The sequence below is a fragment of the Pristis pectinata genome, chromosome 15 (assembly GCF_009764475.1).
Source record: "Pristis pectinata isolate sPriPec2 chromosome 15, sPriPec2.1.pri, whole genome shotgun sequence".
Taxonomy (NCBI): Eukaryota; Metazoa; Chordata; class Chondrichthyes; order Rhinopristiformes; family Pristidae; genus Pristis; species Pristis pectinata.
In genome coordinates this window covers 15,311,343-15,328,558 of record NC_067419.1, presented here as the reverse complement: position 1 = coordinate 15,328,558, position 17,216 = coordinate 15,311,343, and the positions used below count along the sequence as shown (strand labels likewise).

The 17,216-nt window shown below is 38.4% G+C and overlaps 1 protein-coding gene across 2 annotated transcripts in view; it reads right to left on the bottom strand.

The window, feature by feature from the left end:
- Positions 1-17,216, bottom strand: part of LOC127578368 (beta-parvin) — a 54,376-nt gene that overhangs the window by 28,224 nt on the left and 8,936 nt on the right. The window contains exons 1-4 of one of the 2 annotated variants that reach the window (XM_052030314.1): positions 13,183-13,259; positions 3,322-3,411; positions 2,945-3,015; positions 1,799-1,901 (exon numbers count right to left, since the gene is read on the bottom strand). In XM_052030314.1, the coding sequence (XP_051886274.1) occupies positions 1,799-1,901; positions 2,945-3,015; positions 3,322-3,411; position 13,183 (265 nt within the window). In that variant the 5' untranslated portion in view covers positions 13,184-13,259. Of the gene's footprint in view, positions 1-1,798; positions 1,902-2,944; positions 3,016-3,321; positions 3,412-13,182; positions 13,260-17,216 lie in introns of those variants that run through there. The other variant, XM_052030313.1, reaches the window with a different exon arrangement.

Genomic DNA, 17,216 nt, shown 5'->3' with positions numbered 1-17,216 from the left:
CAACAGAACTGGAACAAGATTAGGTCCTCAAGGAGGAGAAAGCACCAACAGTGCAATTTAGCAGTTAAATCCACACCATCAATGCACTTATTGGTAACAAGCTACAGCCTAGAAAGGCTTCTGGAAAGGATCTCTTACCAATGTTTAACCAAGTTTTAGAGCCATTTCCCATATATCACTCAGAAATGGTGCCTTAAGTTTTGGATCAGGTGGTAGCCAACTCAAAAACCTTTCAAGGACAATGGTAAAGTAATCCATGCCTATGCAATTATAAAATATTAAAGAAGTCAAAATGCTGCATTTGATCTAACTCCACTGGAACAGTGCAGTCCTGATCACCATTGAGAGAGTCTGAAGCGATGAAAAGATGCTACCAGGTATTCAGTACTTAGAGAATGAGGAAATGTCAAAAATCAATTGAAGTTTGTGGAATTAAAGGAAAAGTATTAATGTGGATTCAGAACTATTTCAGGGACGGTAGCCAAAGGTGATAGAGGATGGATATTTTTAAAACTGGGAATTGGTTCGAACTTGCGTTCATCAAGGGCAGTGTTTCATTACCCATTTAGATTTGTACAATTTGTATAATATTGCTCATTACACCAAGATTATGAAGTTTACCAATTATATAAAATTTGGTAATGCTAATAAAGATTGCTGTAATGACGATGATGCAGGATGGTACAGTGAAGAGAAGCCTGTCAAATGGAGTTCAATATGGAGAGGTGTATCATGTGTTTTGTGGAGGAGGGGAGAGGGGTGAAACGAAATACAAATGGAAGGACAGTACACTTATGAAGTGTTGAAATCTGAAAAGTCCAGCTGAGCCAGAGCTGTTGATCCATATACCCAGGGCAGGATGAGAAAATGATGAATAAAGCACAAAGATTACTTGGGTTTATATATATTTAAATTCTGTCTTTAAAGGTTAACATTTTATCACAGAATCATATTGTCCTAACCCTTTCGGCCCACCTCATCCACTTACAAGTTAATCAATAGATTTCAGTTAAATAATTCTTGTCATCACACTTCAGGAACCTGGAAAGGATACAAAGATCCAAATTTACCAGGAGTTGATCAAGGACAAAGGATTTCAGATCTCAGGAAAAGGCAAGACTGTTTTCTTTGGAACAGTGAAGATCAAGAGGTGATCTAGTAGTTTTCATGAGGTTCAGATGGAGTAGAGAAGAACCATTCCCTCTGACATGGATTAATAACATAGATTATGGATGTAAAATCAATGGCAAATGACACAGATGCAAACTGCTTCCCTTCTCAGAGAAGTTCTTATTTTCAAGAAATGGTGGATTTTACAACAAAGTTTTAAAAAGGAGTTGGCAGATACTTCAATATGGAGGAATTTAAAGTTGCAGAAAAATGAAGAAACATGGGTCCAGGAATAATTAGTCTTTATGAACCAGCACAGGTACATCTGGTTAAATGGTCTTCATCGGTGCTATGTTGCTATGATCTGATGAAATTGGACAATTTCCTCAGGAAATCTTCAGTAAAAACCTGAACAGTTATATGGTTTACCGTGGTGAAAGGCTGGAAAAACCCGATGACACATGCTTAGAAATGGTAATTCAGGTTGAATCTTCAATAATACAAATTGGCTATGATGCATATTGTGCAGGAGTGTCAAACAGATAATTACTTGCCTATCTGGAAAGAAAATCATTTGAAGGGAAGGGAAAGTTGAAAGGCAAGAAGTAAACTGACCAAAAACCAACAGGCTCAGTTAATTTATTGCCCATCTCTTCAGGCACTAAGATGTTATGGTTGCTGTTCTCACCTAGCAATTTCTGCAGAACTTGCCCATCATACAGATCTTCTTCAAGTGACTTCACTATTATTCTTTCTTCAACAAGGACATCATTAATCCAGTCAATTAGAACCTAAAGAGTGTTTAAATAATTATTTCATACATTAAACAACATATAAGCTAATAAACAGAAACGCTGTTAGCCTGTCACAATTAAGGGCTTTTAAACTCTGCCTCAACTGGGTAGTCTTACCTTGAGCTCTTCCTAGCATTACTATAATCATCCTCCCGTGAGGTTACCAAATGTAACAACAGCGTTCTTGATAAAAGAACGACCACGTCATTATTTTTGTCATACATAGGATCAACTTAGAAATAAAGCCTAATATTTGTTGGCATTCATTACAGCATCAAATAACTGATTGTGGACCAGTAACTATGTGCAGTTTCACTTCTATGTCTATCTCTCCCATTTAAACATTACTTTGAAGCCTTGCACATACAGTCCACCATGGTGGTTTCTTACTCTCGTCAAGATTGATTGCTCCATCACCATTTTATGTCAACTGTAAACTTCTTGATGCTTTCATTCAAATTACTGGTAAAGACTGAAGAAAACAATTACAAAATCAGTTTCACTGAACTCTCGTAGTGATCGGCCCTCATTGATAATTCATGCCTCCAAAACCATCAATTACTCTTTGCCTAAAAAAAACCCAGCCCAAGGTCTATCCTCAAACTGCACAGAGGTATATAATTTGAAAATTTAAGTATATATCTTTGACCCAACTTTCTTAAACCGCATCTGCAAAATTCAAAAATTGAAACAATGTGATGTGACACGGTCTTTTCCAGATGTAATTTACATTCATTACCAATTTTCTAATATAGACAAGAAATTTAATGATTGATCAGGATAAGCTGATGATATTGATGGTTAAAACTGATGGTTTATCAATAGACAATGATAACCTTCTGTAACAACATATGGATGAAGTCAGTCATGTGAAGAGGAATCATCATGCCATATTACAGAAAATACGGAATTTGCAGTGCTGTACATTTTGTCTTGTATTTTAGCTTTGCAAGTCGTTACAGAATTGGTTGTGTAATAAAGTAAAGACAAGACAATGCGGTTTTTGATATTGAAGATCACATTTCATTCTGGTACTTTACCTTTACTAGTTCTTTAAACTTTGGTTCTTCCTTGGAATATGGCTCAATCATAGTACGTTCTTCATTCTCCTCTATAATTGAAGTCAGTTGAATTTAAATAAGCAGTAGCAAGTAAAAGAGACAGGTGCGTTTGTCAGACAAATGGTAAGTCAGTGGTTACAGTTTTCATTATGGATTAACACTCAGAGCCAAAGAGAAGGCAACAATGTGAAGGAAACCCAAGTTTTTAAGTTATCATAAATGTTAACACAAATGATACTAGCATTATAAGGATCAAAGCTATTGAAGCCCATCAGACATATAAGAAATTTCTTCAAGAACTTTAATTGTAAACAGTGGAAATATAAAAAGATTAAGGAAAATGTTTTCTTAAATACCTAGCATGGTGTCCTCTGGATGAATGTCTGTGGGTGTTGGAGACAATGGAGCATTGATGGCATTTTTACCTTCCTCTTGTAGGTCACTCACTAAAGAGGAGGAAGTAAAAGTGTCCATTGAGATGAAATGTTTCCAGCAGTCAATTAACTCAGACAATACAATAGTTCTAAAGAGTAGGTATTAATGATGAGTTATTTTTAAAATAATTGTGCAAAAGAATACTTAGCTCCCACTATTGTCCTACAATTACTTTAGATCTAACTACAAATTGATATTTTGTTTAATTATCCATTTGCCTCCTGTAAATTCATCATAGCTATCTGACTTATTTTATGATATTCACAGTCATAGATGACTCTCATGTTTGTGCAAACAAAAAGACCATAAAACCTTTGCAGGCAGAAGGAAATACTTCTGTGAGGGCATACCACACACCTTAGCCAGTTTCTCACCATGAAATATTCTCTCCTCAATGATTTAAAGAAAGTAATTGCTAAAGTCAGTAGAATCTCTACAAAAATGCCTAACACAGAAAATGGCTGAATTTTGTTTCTTTCATTAGAACAAAGTGGGAGCAGAAGTAGGCTACCTGGTGCTCCAAGCCTGTCTCACCATTCTACATCATCATGGCTGATCTGCACCGGCCTCGTCTTCTCTCCTGTGCCAGTTCTACATAGGCCTCACTTAGCTATTTTTCAAAACTGTATCCAACTCCTCCTTAAATACCTCCAATGACCTCACTTCCACAAAACACCAGGGTAGAGAATTCCTGTTGTGTCAGAAGTGGCCAGTTCTGACGCAAGGTCATCAACCTCTAATATGAACTCTACCTTTCTTTTTCCAGAGATGCCACATGACCCACTGAATTTTCCCGCATTTTCTTTTACTTCAGGGACCCAAATAGTCCTTTCAGGTGAAGCAACAATGCATCTCATAGTTCCAACTTTGTTTTTTTTCTCCTGTCTCCATTTAACTCCCTTTATTTACTGCTCAGCGAGACAGACCAGCTATAATTAACAAGCCTTCACTACTCTCCTTTAGATGGTGCCAACAGCAGTTGTATCATCTGGCTTCTCTCAGTTTTTGCTCTAATACACACATTCCCTTTATTCTCACCGCCCATCCCCTCTGCAACTTCAAATATCCTTGTCTGTTTCTTGCTTCGATGAAAGGTTAACTCAATTTCTCTCTCCACAGATGCTGCCTAACCTGCTGCATGTTGGCAGCCGTTTCTGTTTTCATAGTTAAATTGGACAAAGGCTATTATTACTGAACAACCTGTCCAGTCCTGAAGATTTAATTCTATGAGCAGACTCTTTTCCCCTCAGGGTATCATTAAGCATCAGAATAACACATGCAATGTCAATGGATTTAAAGTTAAAAAAAATAATCTGTGATTTAATGATATGACCCAGTTTATCACCTAATGTTTTTTCAAATTCAATCACAACTATAGGGATCAAATATGTAATACATATATGAGATGATTAAAGTAGTGATGTTGATAATTGAAATTTATTAGGCTTGTTTTACTTAAAATTGTAGATAGAATTTTACCAAGAAACTACTGCTGTGGCTGCTAACTATAGCATCTAATGATATGAGTATGAAGTCTCAATCTTAGCTATAGTGCAAAAGGTAGAAATGCACTAGAACCAGAGTGTTTTTACCCCTTAACAGCAATAAAGTTTTTCTTTTATTTGTTATTTCACTTCCAGGCACAGAATCAGAACCAATAAATAAACTGAAGCTGCAACCTTACCTTTGCTTCTACTCTTTTTTGTTCCGCACAAGAGCCCTGCCATGTTTTCATTAACAGACTGTCACACAACTGAGCAATGTAGCGTGCCAGCCCAGCTGCAAGGGGGAAGAGGTACAACTGGGCCAAGCATGAGATGCGTAACCAGGCACCACATGTCATTTCTGTCATTTTGACAGGAACGAAAGCAGTAAGATAGTAGGATGAGACACATGCACTGATTAATGATATTCTAAGTAATCCTATAATAGCAATCTCGAATAGAGCCTTCTCACTGGCCTTCTCATTTCCTTTTACCCCTATGGAATGAATAGTAAAGCAACAGTTTTCAGGTACAGGGCACGTTGTTTAAATGGGTTTAATAGATGAAATAAAGATATTCTGAATGGAAAAATAATTATTGATGGAATATGATTCGATAATTTTGAACTATTCACCATTTCTAAAACCAACAGATTCCTCCAGTATATGCAGTGATTGCAGTTAACGTCTGTTTACAATGCTGCATTGATGTGCTTTAATTGTATTTTGTAGGATTTTGTTGGTATATTTGATGGCACTTAATGTGGAAATTAATCCTAATTTAGAGAATAGTTTACTGCGCACTACCTCGAGTACCAAATGATTCTCATTCTACGTTGATCCTGTTTTCTTGTGGACGGGGAGGGTATTGAGCTGATAAATGGGAATATGCATTTTCTACAACAAATAGCAAAGTCCAAATTCATCCGCAACATGACTGAAAAGTTCAACTTGCTTTATTAAACAAAAGTTAAACAGTGCCAAATCTAAACTAAAATTAACACAACTGTAATTTCTGAATATTTTTTAATAAGAATTTGAATCTTTGAAACAGAATTAAATATCCAAAATGGAAACCTCTACGTTGCGCCAAAAAGGGACAAAGGATTCATTCAAGGTGGTTACAGTTCCGAAACCACATTCATGTCAAACAGGATAATCAGCATATACTTAGGTATAATTTTGTTTTCTGTGCTCTATAGCTCTGCTGCTCTATAGACATAATTAGAGCATTAGTTCTAAGAAAACAATCTGTAGCAGTCTAGATCATGAAGTACTGGCAATGTAAATATATATAGCTTCGCATTAGTCTTCTTCCTCTTCATCTATATCAAGGATGACTTGCATCCATTTTGGTTGTGTTGGTTCTTTGGTGGCTAATGAGCCAATGTGGGAACTGCAGACTGTTCCACTGATGGGGCAGGACGTGGCTTATGGGTGAGTAGGTTGTGAACTGGTGTAATCCTTCCACTGCTTAAACAGGGCTTCTGTGTGCTCAATACTATTTTGAGTGCTGCTTCTCCACTTTTAGCAGTCATGGACCAAAAGGATCCAAGTGTCAATGGGGATGGTGCATTCCTTCAAGGAAGCTTTGAGCAGATCCTCGAGTCTTTTTCCCTCTGTCTGCTAGGTAATCTTTTCTCTTAAGAGAGCTTGGAGTAGACTGTCTGTTTCAAGAGCCTGGTGCCAGTCACATGAGCAACATCACCTGCCAAATGCAGCCACCTGAGAGTAACTAGGTCCTTGGTGTTGGGGCCTGAGAGAGGATATTGACCATGGTCCTACTAGCGAATTTATAGGATTTTGTGGAGACAATGTTGGTGGGTATTTTTCCAGCACCTCGACTTGCCTGCCATTGGTATTCCAATTCTGAGAAGCACATAATGACGGCAGAGATCATTGCGACATGCTAGACCATGAGTTTTCCACTGGGCCCAGGGTCTTGATCTTCACATACCTTTTTCCTCAATTGACCAAAGGCTGCATTTGGTGCATTGGAAGCACCATGTCTGCCTTTGCCAAGTGGTGGTTCCTGAGATATGGGAAGTAGTCCATATTTTCACAGACTCACCATAAACCTTTATTGTCAGAGGGCTGTCCAGTGCTGTTGGAGAAAGTTGCTGGAGGACCTTGCCCCCCCCAGATGTTGAGTGCAAGGCCCATCTCCTGTTCACATCAGTGAACAATATCTTGGAGCTCAGGTGCTGAGCATGTGCAAAATGTAAGCATTATCTGCATACTGTAGCTCCTCAAATAACAAACATTTATTACAAAGCATTTTCCCCGGAAGCAAGTTGCCAGATAGTCTTCTTATATAACTAGTTACAAATGGCAACAATGCTCACGAATCCTAATGCAAGTAATTTGGAAACAGTTCGTCATTCACAGGGATCAAAAAGTACATGATGAATCATCTCAGGACTGTCCATACACTCCTGGGCAACTGAACAATATCAGTAAAAGGCAAAAAACAAGGTTATTGTCCTTCCATTAAAATAGATCAACAAGGAGAACTTTTAAAATATGGCACTTAGGTGAACCACAACTCCACTGCAGTGAAAAACAGAGCATAATCACAGAGTTTAGAAGGTGGAACAAGAAGATTATATAGTTTTTTTAATCTGCCCTATACAACTTGCACATTAGAGTTAGTCATTTCTTTTTAAACAGTAAATGGCACTGAAGGTAGAGTTGGAACTCATTCAACTCCAAAAGTGAGATACCCACTAGCAATATGTTCCAAGCTACCGAGCTGTTTAACATTCTCAATTACAGTGTGCAGAATATGGCACGCCACAAAGTCTGCACCAACAGAATCTCTCCAACAGTGCAAGGGTCAGCAGCAGTAATAGCAGAAAATGAACTGGTATCATGTGGAGACAGGGGGAAACATGACTGGCAGCCAGTTGTACATTAAATTTAGTTTTACAGGAATTCTGGTCAGGAACATCTTGACATCAGCTTTGGGGATGCACTTCAGGCCATGACGTCAGAAGAACAACGTTCCATCCTTTTTATTTTTGGTCTCGTTTGTGCTTTCAGTGTTGAAAGAAAATGACGAATGACTGCATACAAAATACGTGCCAGCATTTTTGAACTGGCAAACATTCCACAACAGCATAGTGGAAAACTGCCTGAGTCTGTAGGAGAGCAAGATCTTAAATTAACAAGATGTAGAGGGAAAAAACTTTTAATGAAGTGCACAAAGCAAGTTGAGTTAAAGCTAGTCTCAATTTTCCTTTCTTCTGAGCCCCATAAAAAACATCAAAGTCAGAACAATATTGTGAGTCAACAACACATTTCAGACATCAAAATCATGTTCATACTGTGCTATTTTTCTTGCGAGGGAAGAGAGAGGAAGAGAGGTTGGTGGTGGAGGGAAGAGGGGGTCTAAAGAGTACCTCTAACCTCATGGCTTACCACAATATGGTTTGCTTTCAAACTACAGCTAAGTTGAAACTCCTCATACAAAGTTCTCCCCTCTCTTAAAAGCTGAAGCTTGAAACAACAAAGATATTGTGTAATGAACAACACATGTTGCACAAGGATACATTATCCACTATGGAGGATGAAATGCTTCAGCAATCCATTAAAATTTATGTACATTGCAAATGTTAGTTTTAAATTATGTCTGTCATGGGTTGTGAAACAAATTTACACATTCAACACTTGAAATTAGCACAATTCACAGGAGTACCACCAACAAAATTAACACCCAGCTGTGCAATATAGGCAAGAGTTTTATCGAGATGTGCTCAGAAATGAACAAAATGTGTTTTGAGTGCAGATTTTGTATGGCATAGACACAAGGGGTGGTATGGAAGGAAACACTACTTTTAATTCCTATAACACAAAGCGTATGTAAACTGGCAGTGATGTGAAAAGGCTTTGTCTAGGCCTGTGATAAGAATTGGGGGAATACTAATTCCACCTCATGCCAGAATAGTGAAGCATCTTTGTTTACTGTACAGGGAGCCACATGTGTGGCATCGGTGCGGTGTTTTTTATATATAAAAAGGTAACACTAAGAATTGAACTGTACACGAATGTAAAGGTTTGAACAGTTTTATTATTGTATATAGTTTCTTTTATCATGAATAAAGTTTATTTTGATTAAAAAAAACATGATACAGACAGTTTACGGTTCTTCTGCCACTGGAGAGGGAGGGGCGGGGTCAGGTGCGAAAGCCCCTTAAATATTGTAAATATGGGAGGGAGCCACAATGTGTGGCATCGGTGCTGTTTTTTTTAAATAAGGTAACACTAATGATTGATCCGTACATGAATGTAAAGGTTTGCACTGTTTTGTTATTGTATATACTTTGTTTTTTTATAATGAATAAAGTTTATTTTGGAATTAAAAAAAAGATAGAGACAACGGTGAATTTTGTCTTGATATCTCCATTCACTGAGAATGGAAATTACTGATTTTCCAGAGCCTTGTCTTGGACCTCAATTGTCAGTGGCAGTGTTATATAGCACATTGCTTGAAGATTATTGTCTTTCAGATGTCAAGTGCAAGGCCCACACTTTCCAGTTTCAGAAGAATTAACAATGACTTGGGAATCAGTCCCTGAATTGCACATATAAAAGCATCACCTCCATACTGTAACTTGACACTGTAACAAAAATGAGCTTGATTCTTAAGTGGAGTCATCAGATAAAACAAAATTAACATTCATCTTGTAAATCAACTCCACTCCAGTAGAAGGCGTAGTACAGTAGAGCAGCGAGGAAGACTGAGAAGAGGATCAGTGTGATGGCACTGCCTTACTTAATCCGGTTAACACTGGGATTCAGTCTGTGGTGGACGTACTAGTTAGGATTGTACGTCATCATGCTGCTGGTTTAGAACAGCTATTTAAAGCATATGGGATCCTGGGATTCAGAGAGGCCCAGAGTATCAAAGCAAGGAAATTTTGTTCAACCTGTCCACAGATAGAGTACTATGTCCATTTCTGGCCACAAAACTTCAGGAGGCACATGAATCTCAAAATCAGAAATGGGCAATGATATGGAGGTGAAAGTAGACATATTTATTGATATAGCAATTAGTAGTTAGAACTCAAGGTCAAACTGGATGCAAAGATTTAGCATCAGGCCTCCAATTGGCCCAATTGTAACACATGCAGAGACTAAAAATTCAGATGTCGTATATTAAAACCACTTGCTGGGACCAAAAGGTAGATCTGTGACATCATGGATAAAGGTGTTTCAGCTGCACTCACTTGGGGTTTGACTACCTTCCATTTTTGACAATGGATCTACCTTTGAAATTCTCTTTTCCAATGTTAACTGTCATCCTGTGTTACTTGTATTCTTTAGCTATACTTTCGAGTGCAGCATTTGTAATAGTTTGTTCAAGTACAGGTTTAATTTTCCATAGTTTAGTGCCATCTACTGGACAATCATAACAACATCAATGGATGCCAAACTCTTAAGTGGATTTTTCATGGTGACAGATGAAAAACTACAACTAGAATATGAATATTTTCAAGCACCATGCCCTTACAAATATATAAAAGAAATACATGGATTTATTTAATTCATTTGCATTTCATTACATCCTGATCTTTTCTCCTACGTTTTACTGGTATCGATGAGTCAGGTTTCAAAACTCTCCCATTTGCTATGTCTTTCACGAATAAAGAGATTGCATTAAGCTTTGACTTTGAGGTGCAATCCAGCACTTAGTGACAAAATTGCAATTTAATGGAAGATTCTTTCCCTTACAGTTACAGCTACAGGCTGCCCCAGAACACTCTACGCAAAAGATGCATTTCACTGTGTGTTTCAATGTACATGTGTCTAATAAAGATATCTTATCTACAGCATTAAACAATTAATCAGAGCAGTTAAAAGATGTCCTAAATTGGAACAATGCACCTTCACCCTGGAGCACCTAATTCTAACCATGATCACAAGATTGGCTTGACAGGAAAAAGGATTTAAATAGAGAAATTTAGGATGGTTCAGAAAAGATTTTACTGTGATTTAGCACAGGTTACGTGATGTTATGCCTTCTGCGGTGGGTTGGAAAGGTAAAACATGACATAAGTCAATATTTCAAGATTTTAATGATGCGGACATCGAAACAATGTTGCCATAAAACCAGAATTTGGGGCAATAAATGTAATACAAAAACAGAGAATATTGGAAATACCGTGCAGAGCTGGGATCAAACAGTGAATCTGTGACAACTTAAACAAAAACATTTTAGGTGTACACATTTAGGGTTTGTCTATTCTCCATCTTTGATAATGGATCTATTTATAAAGCTCTCTTCAGATTTTAAATGCTATCCTGTTTTTTTTGTACTTTCTATCCATATTTTGGGCATGTATAACATTTTCAAGCATAGGTTCAGTTTTCAGGTTGATCAGTTTTCAGGTTGATCACCTTTCATCACAACTGGGAAAAGTCAGACGTAAAGAGATTTTAAGGATATTGGTAGGAAAAAAGGAGAGATTAAATGACAAATAGGAAAAGTAATAAAGGACAAAAGTAAATCATAAAAGGACAGGAAACAAGAAGTTGGTCAGGAGGACGGGTAGACAGAATAAGAAAATTCATTATCTGAAATTATTAAAGAAAAGTACTGTGGACTTTGGAAAACAGAAATAACAAAATAAAAACTGAAAATGCTCATTTTCTTAACTTAGTGATTGTGTTGGACAGGGGCCTGAATGTGCCAAGTCAGAAGATAATGCAGTATCCCGCAAGCTTACCTTAAACCGCATCAGAACATGTAGAAGGCTGAAGTCATTGGTCAAGAGTGGGGGCAGGACAGAGAATTAAATGACATGCAACTGGAAACTCAGGATGATGCTTGCACATTGAATGAAGGCAATCTGTAGAGCAGTACCCAACCCTTATGCAGACCACATCACGAGAAGTGAACAGGGTTCACTCCATACAAAATACAAACAAATTACTGCTTTTGGTGGAACTGTGTTTGGGACCCCAGACAATAGAAGTTGGGGGGTGGGGAGGGAAAGAGGCAAGAGTGCAGGCATTTCATCTTTCCACAGAAAGATTCCATGGGAAGAGGAGTGGGTATTAGTGAAGGTCTGCTGAATATTCCTTTCTATTTTCATTTCAGATTTCCAGCATTTACTGTATTTTACTTCTGGCTCTGAATAGAAGGCAGTAACTCATAAATTCAATCGGAAATTCAGGCATAATTTCTTCACACAGAGTGTGGCATACTCCCACAAGGAACAGTTGAGGCAAACTGCATAGATGTGCTCAGGAGGAGGTTAGACAGGCACATAAGAGAGAAAAGAATAGAAGGGCATTTTAAAGAATAGAAAGGTGGAGGCTCGTGTGGTGCTTAAATTAAAGCAGGAATCCATTAACCCAAATGTCCTCTGGTGTAAGTGGCCCATAAAGGTGAAAAAACTGCACTTCTCAAACTTTTTGAAATAGGAATTTATTTTTTCCGATATTATAGAATTAGCTTCCAAGAAAACACTGACAATTGCAGACTGTGACAAAATGCAAGTTGCTATATTGAGCAATGGAGTTCATAGTGTGACCAGAAACTCCACTCCTGTCTGCGAAGCAAGATGCCCAAGGGCAACAAGTTGCAGGAAGCTGCTACAATGACAGCTTGATTTTTAACCAGAAAACATATGTATTTCTGCTCTAATGTTATAATTCAAGCAATTAAAAAGTCAGTGAACAAGGAAGAAAGTGAAGGATTAAACATGCTTCCCTTTTTCAGAATGCAATATTTCAATTTTAGTTCAAAGTGTCATGAAAGTTGAGATTAAAAATGTCATTCAACCCAGTCTATCAAATTCCTAAACAAGGTATCCACAGTAAAATAAATACTGAATTCACCCAATCAATCAAATAATAATGGTGAGTTAGTACAGATCTTTCAATATATTGAACAAATTTAAATCTGCATTCCCTCTTTATGCCGCATTCTACAAGAGAGTAAGGCCAGAGCACTTCCTTATACATATAGTATGTGAGTCGGGACCTGGAGTAAACTGTTTGGCCCCTCGACCCTGCTCCAACATTCAGTAAGATCCTGGCTGACATGGCAACCTCAACTCCTATCTACACCCAGTAAACCTGCACGATTCCATCACACTCACTGCTTAAACAAAAACATTAAAAGTTGTCCAGCACCACAAGCAGAAAAAATAAATCCAGCAGATATAACATCATCCAACTCATAAGAGTAGTTCAACATTTACCCCATATAGTACTGTATTACAAACAAAAATATCTAAATTATTCCAGTCAAGCTGCTGAAGCTGATCATTTTGATCACTGGCTTACTCACTTTTGTTTAAGAGTCTGTCTTCAACACAGTGTCAACAGTTTAAAGTGGAGCTGATCAATGGTAGGACAGCAACAAGCTCCTGCTTCCCCTTTTTGCTGTAGTACAATGAATAAAAGTACATATTCCTGTCAGGCGTTCCATAATCGTCATGGGGAAAAAATATTCTTTGCATATCTGGACAAACACAGGAGGCTTACCAAGACTCACCAGTAAGATAAATGAAACTGCATAAAATAAGGAAGACTGCTGCAGTGATAGAAACTGAAATTTGCCTTAAAAGGCCACTGAGGAAACAGATTATCTTTAACAATATGAACCATTCTATAACACTTCTGAAAGAAAATCTAAAAACAGCATTATCTTCATGTATGGAAATAGCTAAAAGCATGTTTCAAGAGCATCAATGATATCCACATCCTTCATACGCATTTAATGCCAATGGTAGCTAAGAAACAGCAAATTTCTTTTGAGAAAGCTATGAGCAGGATAGGCAATACAGAATACCCAGCTTTTTAGAAGACATTCGAGAAGGTACCTCATGAAATAAGGACTCATGGCTTTGCAAAAGGTAGCATATTAATACTTGAAATAAATTGGCTGTTTTCAGGTTGCCACACAATTAGGATACCACATGGATTAGTACTGAAACCACAGCTTTCACAATAAGTATTAATGTTAGATAGAAAGAGTAAAACTTACTCGGGTTTGATGATGATGCAAAACTAGTGGAAAAATAAGCTGTGAGGATAACTCAGAATCTGCAGTGGAATAAAGACAGGATAAATGACTGGATAAGGGTAGCAAATGAAGACTTTGGGAAATTTGGGTTAATATACCTTACTATGAAAAAAAATTGAAAAACAGAGCAACAGCATATTGTGGTATAGAGAGGATTCTTGGTATGTGTGTTCTTAACACATCGAAAGTAAAGATTTAGGTACAGCAAGACCACGGAGACAAATAACATCAAAACTCTGATAATCTGCTGTTTGACCATTTGGAAATCCTGATAGTTTGGCACCTGGGACACCAGGTGATGTTCACCATTTCTACTCATCGGGACCCCAATTCCTAGGCTCCCCAGTTCCCTGGGGCTCCCCTTAAAGTAACCTGGTTCTGTTGGCCATGTCTCTTTAATCTCAGCTGTTTCTATTGGTTGTGTTCCCTTGAAACATACTTATAAAGTGAATTAAAAGAACCAAACAGCCTTACAGAATTTCCTGTCCTTGACCTTGAAGATTTTAGATGACAGCTAGCAGAGTCTCAACTAACAATTACCTCTGGACAAGTTGACAAGCTCTATCCATCGGAGACAAATAAAACTCCTGGAAGCACAGTTTGTCATCTGAGTGTAAGGTGCTCCTTTATGTTGCTGCACAACATAAGACGAGACTCACAACCCACCGCTGCACTGTGGCAGTCACCCAAGCCATTATTCAATTTATCTGTAGATCCAAGATGGACTACCTCCATAAGAGGTACAATATATAAACAGAGTTAAAATGTACCAATGTGGACATCACCTGATGGCTACCTTTAGGTGTTGCTGCATCAATCTATGTGTAGGCCTCGGGCATTCAGAATCAGAAATGGATTTATTAGCACTGACTTATATGTTGTGAAATTTCAGCATCCAAATGCTAAAAGCCACTGCATACAGAGGTTCTATCTGCCTCTGGTGTTGCAAAGGATAAGTTTGGCCATGTTGCCACTGAATGTTCCTTTCAACAAAAGCCCTTAAACCTTTTGCATTTGCAGTCTCATATCTCCGAACGTTCCCTTCAGCTGGAGTGTACTGTACCATCTGCTCCTTGCAGCTATTTTGCAGAAGGACACCTTCAACCATAAGTCAATCAGGTCTGCATAGAAAGCCCTCAAGGCATGCGGGAGAAGGGGGTGATAGATTCTGTTGATTAAATTCTGTCGGATCTCAACAGTGTTAATGAGCAGAGGGATCTTGGGGTCCAAGATCATTGCTCCCTGAAAGTGGCTACACAGGTTGATAGGGTGGTAAAGAAGGCATACAGCATGCTTGCCTTCATTAGTCGAGGCATTGAGTTCAAGAGTCAAGAAGTTATGTTGCAGCTTTATAAAACTTCAGTTCGGCTGCATCTGGAGTACTGCATTCAGTTCTGGTCGCCCCATTATTGAAAGGATGTCGAGGCTTTGGAGAGGGTGCAGAAGAGGTTTCCCAAGATGCTGCCTGGATTAGAGGGCATCTGCTATGAGGATAGGTTGGACAAACTTGGGTTGTCTTCTCTGAAGTGGTGGAGGCCGAGGGGAGATCTGATAGAGAGTTATAAGATTATAGAAGGCATAGATAGACAGCCAGTATCTTTTTTATTAATCAACTTATTTATTTATTTTTATTATAATAATTATTTTATTAAAAGTATTATATTATTACATTAAAAGTATTATATTATTATATTAAAAGTAATGGGTGGGAAGTTCAAGGGAGATATCAGAGGGAGGCTTTTTACCTAGAGAGTGGTTGGGGCACGGAATGCACTACCTGGGGCGGTGGTGGAGGCAGGTACATTGGTCAGATTCAAGAGATTACTAGATAAGCATATAGAGGTATTTAAAATAGAGGGATATGTGGGAGGAAGGGGTTAGATAGTCTTAGGCGAGGTTTAAAGGGCCGAAAGGCCTGTATTGTGCTGTACTGTTCTATGATTCTATCTTTTCTCCAGAGTTGAAATGTCTAATACCAGAGGACATGCATTTAAGATGAAAGAGGGTAAATTCAAAGGATATGTGCTGGGCAAGTCTTTTGTTTTACACAGAGTGGTGGGTGCCTGGAATGCGCTGCCTGGGGTGGTGGTGGTGGAGGCAAACACAATAGGGCATTCAAGAAGCTCTTAGACAGGCACATGAGTGTGAGGGAAATGGTAGGATATAGATATTGTGTAGGCAGAAGGGATTTGTTCAGTTGGGCATTTTATTACTAATGTAATTGGTTTGGCACAACATTGTGGGCCGAAGGGCCTGTTCCTCTGCTGTATTGTTCTACGTTCTATAGTTCCTTGGGCAGAGCTTCATGGCTGATTGGCAGAATGTTTCATCACCAGAATTTTCTAAAGAGTACTATGACCTTGCTTCGACTGGTATTGAGAAGAGCCCTCCTGATTGGATCCTTCTTAAGCAGCCAGAATACACAGCACTCCTCTCAACCCCACCAACTGTTCTCAAGATGGCTGCATTGGAGATGAGATCCATCTGTTTCAGGAGTGTCTGCTTGCCAAGGAAGACAGGTAAGAAAAACTATGGTCTTTATCCATGTTCATCCAAGAAGCTGCGCTAGAGCACAAAACAAACACCAACTACTGCTGGAAGATTACCAATGTGGCAAAAGACACACCCTGGTGTTCCCAAAATCAGTCTCCTAGTGCAAGGAGCTGTCCATGACCAAATATTAAGATTGGCACATTCCATGGTCAGCCAGTACTTTCTGAGGAAAGCAATGAAGCCCAGATCTGCTGCCGTTAAGGTTCTGTAAGGACAAGCTACAGTTTAAGACCCTCCTGCCATTGAATTCTTGAGGGGTTAGAACCCATTCAATAAATGTATGTAAATGGATGTCATGTTAATGTAATGCAAATGGAGTGACGTGGTTGGTCCTGAGAATGGTGAAATATGCATGTGCAGAATATGCAAATTTTATGAATAAAGTAATATTTTGGAAAATAAAAGCAGGGCATGTGGGAACAGACACCTTCTGAATGATCGCTCGGGTGAGTCAAGTTCAAATATCATCTGGAGTTAAAGAAAACTGTACACATGAGCAGCATTTTAAGTAAACTGTGTTTAAAGCAACAGCAGATGAGCATTTCTAAGTACAATAATCTATTTAAAAAGAGTTGCTGTGCCTTGTGAGCCTTGACCAGTTTTAGCCCACTCCTACTTGTTCAAATTCAGGAATTATACTCAGAGCAATACAGCAAGGAAACAGGCCCTTCGGCCCATCAAGTCCGTACCAACATCAAGTGCCATTTACGCTAATCCTACACTATTCCCATCAACTCCTCCCA